Consider the following 7,414-nt stretch of genomic DNA (forward strand, 5'->3'; position numbering starts at 1 on the left):
GGCCATGTTGGGAGAGATTTTTGGTTGTCACAACTGGTGGGGTGGGAATGCTACTAGCACCTAGTGAGGCTAAGGATGCCACTAAATGGCTAAGGATGCCGCTAAACATCCCGCAATGCACAGGACAGTCTCCCCCAATCTCCATCAAAAACATTATCCAGCCCAAAATGTTAACAATGCTAAGGTTCAATAGCAAAGACATAGAATCACCCTAAATGCCCATCAGTGACAGACTGGATAAAGAAAATGTGGAATACTATGCAGACATTAAAAAGAATGTGATCATGCACGCCCTTCTAGGGACATGGATGGAGCTGGAGACTATTATCCTTAGCAAACTAAGACAGGAACAGAAAACCAAATTCTGCATGTTCTCACCTATAAGTGGGAGCTAAATGATGAGAACATGTGGACACATAGAGGAGAACAACAGACACTGAGGCCTATTGGAGGGTGGAGGATGGGAGGAGGGAGAGGAACAGCAAAAATAACTAATAACCTGGGTTAATACGTGGGTGATGAAATAATCTGTACAACAAACCGCCATGACACAAGTTACCTATGTAATAAACCTACACTTGTACCCGTGAACTTAAAGTTTAAAAAAAAAAAAAAAAGTGTTAAGATCGACAAAGCCTGCCGTAGACAATGGTTAGAGAGTCAGACCTTGGATAGAGACAAAACAAGAAGGGAAACATCAAAACTGTGGAATCTCTTAGTTTCTTTCATTACAAAATGTAAGGAAGCCAATAACATATTGGAAAATTGAGAAGAATTATGGTTTGCTCAAAATTGTACCGTTTGTACACTCTCAGTTCATGGTGTCTCTGGCAATAAGAACTAGAAATGTTTGCAACACCAAAATAACAAGGAAAGCGTAGAGTCATTAGAGGTGGGGTATATTTTGCTTAGCTGCACTGCAGAGGAGGAGTTTGGGAGAAAACTGTGCCTCAGGCAAAAACAATTATGAAATAGAAGATTATAACTTGTCTTTTGAAAGGACAACTTGAATGCATGTTCTAGAGCAGGGACTCTAGATCCATGGGCCATAGACGGGTCCTGGTCTGTGGCCTGTTAGGAACTGGACCTCACAGCAGGAGGTGAGCAGCGGGCCAGCGAGCATTACCGCCTGAGCTCCGCCTCCTATCAGATCAGTGGAGGCATTAGATTCTCACAGGAGGGCGTACCCTGCTGTGAACTGTGCATGTGAGGGATCTAGGTTGCGTGCTCCTGATGAGAATCTAATACCTGATGATCTGAGGTGGAGTCGTTTCATCCCAAAACCATCTCCCACACTGTGAAAACATTTTCTTCCATGAAACCAGTCCCTGGTGCCAAAATGGTTGGGGAACTGCTGTTCTACAGAGAGCATTGACATATTGCTGACCTGCTGTTTCTCCTGCTGGTTCACGTTAGTCCAGGGCAGTGGTTCTCAAAGTGTGGTCCCCAGAGCTGTGGCAGCAGCAGCACCTGGGGACTTCCTAGAAACACAGATTCTCAAGTCACATTCCAGACCTGCTGAATCAGAAGCTCTGGGGATGAGGGCCAGCACTATTATTATTATTATTATTGTTATTGAGATATGGTCTCACTCTGTCGCCCAGGCTGGAGTGCAGTGGCTCAATCTCAGCTCACTGCAACCTCTGCCTTCCAGGCTCAGGTGATCCTCCCACCTCAGCCTCCCGAGTAGCTGGGACCACAGGCACACATCACTGTGCCTGGCTAATTTTTCTATTTTTTCTTTTGTAGAGATGGGGTTTCACCATGTTGTTCAGGCTGGTCTTAAACTCCTGGGCTCAAGCGATCCACCTACCTCAGCCTCCCAAAGTGCTTGGATTACAGGTGTGAACCATTGTGCCTGGCCCCCGGCAGTATATTTTAAACAAACCCTCTGGATGGTTCTGACGCATGCATACAGGTAATAAACAATACAGTTGCTTATCAATTTTTCTCATCTGTTCCTCTAATTGATGTCATGGCCCAGAAGGAGTCCTGGGCTAAGGAAAAGTTCATTTTGCTGATTCTCTGTGTAGGAAGGCTTTGGTTTGAAGTGATCTAAGCTGTTAGACTGTTTTCCCTGCAGATTGTACTGCCCTGCAGTGCAATGATACTCTACCAAGAACTCTGCTGTCCTTTGCATACTTGATCCACTTAACCCAGCAATGATAGTACAGTTGACATTATCAACTCACTTTTAGAAGTCAGGAAACAGAAAACAAAAATTAACTTACTTGAAATTATGCAGCTAGTAATTGCAGAGGTAGGAACTGAATCCTGGTCTACCCAGCCCATATTCTTTATCATACGCAACAGTGCATTTCTGATGCTCAAGGTGCTTTGTTGGACAATGACCAATTTCCTTTAACTAAATGCCCTAGTGTCTTTCATTTTAGTAACAAAACCAGATACATTACTGTCTTAGAGTATGCAACATTAGGTTATGATTTGTTAGGGCCGGTAATAGGGTGGAGTCTACTTCCTTGGCCAGGAAATATTATTTGTTTTTCATTTGGGAGTATTGATAGGATTGTGTGAGACAATAACATCGCTATTGGTTTTCACAGTAGTACAGAAAGGCACTGCGATAGATTTAACAAGTGTCTGCTTATGTCTTCTTGTCTTTAGCAAGTGAATTTAGAGTATGTTCCGAAAAATTTTTTTCATAAAATGGTCTCTTCTCAGTCTTAAAAATGAGTCCTATGAGACCGGTATTCAACTTTTAGTTCAAAAAGAGAACTTTTTTGTAGAAATATGAGGAATTCAAGTACATGATATGATGAGAATAAAAGAAACTTGGGAAACAGATACTTGAACTGCACAGATAACAGTGACATTTGATAAGTCTGTGGGTTACTCTAGTTAGAAAAAGACAAAGGGTGGCAGGGCGCTGTGGCTCACACCTCTAATCCCAGCATTTTGGGAGGCCGAGGTGGGTGAATCATTTGAGGTCAGGAGTTTGAGACCAGCCTGGCCAGCATGGAGAAACCCTGCCTCTACTAAAAATACAAAAATTAGCCAGGCATGGTTGTGGGTGCCTGTAGTCCCAGCTACTCAGGAGGCTGAGGCAAGAAAATCGCTTGAACCCGGGAGGCGGAGGTTGCAGTGAGCCAAGATTGGGCTACTGCATTCCAGCCTGGGCAACAGAGCGAGACTCTGTCTAAACAAAAAAAACAAAAAAACAAAAAAAAAAGAAAAGAAAAAGAAAGAAAGAGAGAAAGAGAGAAAGAAAGAAAGAGAGAACGACGGAAAGAAAGAAAGGAAGAATGAAAGAAAGAACGAAAGAAAGAAAGAGACAAAGAGTAAAACTGTGGTGGAAGAAGGGTAGGCCAAGATCTGCAGGAAGGATTTTGTTCTTCTAGGAGAGCATCAAGAGAGTTGCAATGGAGAAAATGCAATACATTCAAGCTCTCTTATCTGCTTGAAAGATTCCACATAAGCTTGTCAATAGTACAATGTGTTTTTGCAGATGTGTACTCCATGGAATGTTGTGTTTTTCTCGAATTAGTACATACCAGTTACTCGAAGTTTATCTGTACCAACCACAACTTCCTTCTCATCTACAGTAAATAGTGGCTTGCCGTCGTTGGAGTTGATCTGAAACTGTTGACTCTGGACTTCTACCATTTTGGGACCTGAAGAATTAATTAAAACAGTTTATTATAAACTGTTCACTACAAGCAGTGTCAAAACCTCTATTTTTACACATGCCATGTCAACCCAACAAGACCAAGTACCTAAAGATTTGGTATTTGTTAGCATTAGTGGTACTGATTGATTCTGTAATTAAACTTTGCAACTTTTAAGTCTAAATTTATCATATTATTAAAATTAATGTATGTCAAACATATGTTAACCTATATCAATATATGTATAAATACATTATTTAAGAGTTTCTTCTTTAAGATTTTTAAATACTTGCCCAAAATAATATGGTTCTCCTATTCGTGGTTAAACTTGTATTCTTTTGGTTATTAACCACCTAAGAATCTCACATTCCGAAATGTGAGATTTGTGAAAGACCATCTTACAAATGGCTCACTTTAATGGTCAAAGTTAATCTAGAAGATGAGTTGTATCCTGAATTTTTTCTCTACCATTATTCTCAGAAGAGCTGCTCACCCTCTACTCCACGGGAAAAACAAGCATCACTGTGGAAGAACACCTTCCTGTTTTTGCCCTTCCCCTAAAAAATTTTTGACTTTGCCATGCCTTCTGTTTCACTTTTGTATCCAAGCTTATGCCCTTCACCTGAGCTCTAGACCCACTGCCTTCCAGCTCTTTCATCTATTCAGCAGGTGTTCTGTGGGTGCTCACTCACCCTGTGCCATCCAGACATGAGGGTGAGGTCACACCTCCCACTCACTCAGCTACACACCAACCCCAGGCACTCATCATGTGTTCCCCAATTCCTCTTTGATGCTTCCAAACTTTCTAACCCAGGCCTCATGGATTAATCTCCCTAGAGTACAGCCTTCATCATCTACTTAAGAAACTATGAGTTCCTCAATTTGTTTATGTTAGCTTTACATTCTTTTTTTTTTTTTTTTTTTGAGGCAGAGTTTCGCTCATGTCACCCAGGCTGGAGTACAATGGCACGATCTCTGCTGGCTGCAACGTCCGCTTCCCAAGTTCAAGTGATTCTCCTGCCTCAGCCTCCAGAGTAGCTGGGATTACAGGCATGTGCCACCACACCCGGCTAATTTTGTATTTTTAGTAGAAATGGGATTTTACCATGTTGGCAAGGTTGGTGTCAAACTCCTGACCTCAGGTGATCCGCCCACCTCGGCCTCCCAAAGTGCTAGGATTACAGGTGTGAACCACCACATCCAGCCTATATTCTTATCTCTAAGTTGAGGCTGGACACAGTGGCTCACACCAGTAGTCCTAGCAGTTTGCCAGGCCAAGGCGAGCAGATCACCTGAGGTCAGGAGTTTGAGACCAACCTGGCCAACATGGAGAAACCCCATCTCTACTAAAAATACAAAAAGTAGATGGGCATGGTGGTGCGTGCCTGTAATCCCAGCTACCTAAGGAGGCTGAGGCAGAAGAATTGCTGGAATCCGGAAGGTGGAGGCTGAAGTGAGCTGAGATCGCACCACTGCAGTCCAGCCTGGGTGACAGAGCAAGACTACCTCTCAAAAAAAAAAAAAAAAAAAAAAAAGAAGTTGAGAAAATAAGTCATATCTTATAATTCTTTTGTGTGTGTTCCTCTGACCCTAACAGTTCTCAAAAAAATTTTTGGATACCTGGTAGAAATTAAGTAAAGCCTTTCTATTAATGCATTGATCAGTTTTGGACATGCTCATCCAAGTGTTCTTAATTTTATTAATTTGTATTTAAAACCCTCCAGTGAGTCTTTATTTAAATAAATAAATATTTTTGGCAAGAGTGCCGGTTATAAAGTTGACTTTTTTCTCTACGTTATATCTCCTTTTTTTAAAAAACAAAAATTTCACTTTATTTTTTGGTATTTGTATGTTATTTTCCCCAATCTGAGACTCAGAGTTCCTGTTTATCTCTTCTGGGTCACTGATATGCCTGTGTATTTATTATATAAACACCAATTTGCATTTAATGGTGACTACCAAGTTACCTGACTTTAAAATTGAGAAATAATTGGAATAATTAATCCAGTAAGAGTTCATTGTTTTGCTCACTAGAGGTTCATCTTACAATTCTAAGAGGCCTTATTAAGTATAAGGGGTTGAACTAAGTGACAATTTTTTTTTCTGTAGTTATTACATCGATAAAATATTCAATGAATAAGTTTAGTTTCATAGTAAGTCTGTGCAGCAAATACACATAAATTGTTACTCAAATCAAATAAAATGCAGGAAACTGAATGGTTCCATTCAGTACAAATCTATTGCATGCTTTTTATGTACAAGGTTCTGTGCTAAGCATTGACAATGTGCAAATGAGTGAGATATAGCTCCCAGCGCAGAGGATTCTGTGGTTCACTAAAAAGAAAAGCATGTAAGCCTGGTTTCAGGACAACTTGCTAAGTATTAGGATGCAAGCATGACAGAGTCTTGACTAGGAATTCACGGTCCATCCATCCAGGCTAAGAGTAGCGTCCAGAGACACGATGCCTGAACTGACTTGGAAGAAGGAGTTCATGCTTCCTGCTGGGCGCAGTGGCTCAACCCTGTAATCTCAGCACTTTGGGAAGCCAAGGCGGGCAGATTGCCTGAGCTCAGGAGTTCGCGACCAACCTGGGCAACACAGTGAAACCCTGTTTCTACTGAAAATATAAAAATTAGCTGGGCGTGGCGGCGTGTGCCTGTAGTCCCAGCTACTGGGGAGGCTGAGGCAGGAGAATTGCTTGAACCCGGGAGGTGAAGGTTGCAATCAGCTGAGATTGGGCCACTGCACTCCAGTCTGGGTGACAGAGCGAGACACTGTCTCAAAAAACAAAAAAGGAAGAGTTCATGCTTCCCTGTTGAAGGAAGAACAGGGATCTCCAGGTAAAGGAAACTATTTGAGCAAAGGCATAGCGGCGAATAAAATCCCATCTCCATTTTATTAAAAATAGACACTGCATATTTAAATTTAAATACGCTTTCCACTTCAGAGAAAACTGTACTGTTCTTCAATAGTTATGGAGTTTGTAATTAATTTTCTAACTTTTATTAATATTCTAGCAGTTTCTTTAACCTAGTTGGACACTGATTAAAGCTGAGGATGTAATTGTCTTTTGCAGTAGAGGTCTTTAAGAAATAAAATTTAAATTCTACCTTGTTGATAAGAAAAGAGCTATCTGTACAGTCCCATTTTTAATGAAAGGCTTTGGTACAAAGAGAAAAAGTTAATGGTTTTGTGATCTGATTAATTAAGTTTGGGAAATTAGCTTAAGGGTTTTTCTGGTGAAAATACCATCAAATTCTCCCTTACATATAATGTGTCTCATCAGCAACCTTCTTTTGTTCCTTAGGATATCTTTAATTTAAAATAAAATAATTTAGAAACAAATATCACAAAGTCCTTTAAAAAAAGGAAACATATATTCTGCTGGTGCAAATATGGTATCACAGAGAAAGGACTGGGCTGGAAGCACAAAGCTGTGCTTGTTAGCGCTACTACTTTTGTGGCATAATCTTGTATTATACAGTTCCACTTCATATGCCTGGCACTAATGACCTTTACTTGTGTTAAATAAAATAAAATGAGATAAAATAAGAGACGAGGCTTGAGAAGTCCCTGAGCAAACAAAGCTAGTTATGCTATGCCAGTGAAACTTAGGTTATTTCTAGTAAATGTCCCTGATAATTATAAGCAAAACTGACGTAGCTTTCCAAAAATGCTGTAAAATGATCTTTTTTTTTTTAAAGACAGGGTCTCAGTCTGTTGCCCAAGCTGGAGTGCAGTGGTGTGATCTCAGCTCACTGCAACCTCTGCCTGCCGGGTTCAAGCG

The 7,414-nt window shown here is 40.8% G+C and overlaps 1 protein-coding gene across 3 annotated transcripts in view; it reads right to left on the reverse strand.

Annotated features, from left to right (window-relative positions):
* The window catches only part of LOC105490258 (sarcoglycan gamma), a 100,076-nt gene that overhangs the window by 22,282 nt on the left and 70,380 nt on the right, over positions 1–7,414 (reverse strand). For all 3 annotated transcript variants that reach the window (XM_071081556.1, XM_071081555.1, XM_011755713.2), the window contains exon 5: positions 3,513–3,632. In XM_071081556.1, coding sequence (XP_070937657.1) covers positions 3,513–3,632 — 120 coding nt within the window. The remainder of the gene's footprint in view (positions 1–3,512; positions 3,633–7,414) is intronic.

This window comes from Macaca nemestrina, chromosome 16, assembly GCF_043159975.1.
Source record: "Macaca nemestrina isolate mMacNem1 chromosome 16, mMacNem.hap1, whole genome shotgun sequence".
NCBI lineage: Eukaryota > Metazoa > Chordata > Mammalia > Primates > Cercopithecidae > Macaca > Macaca nemestrina.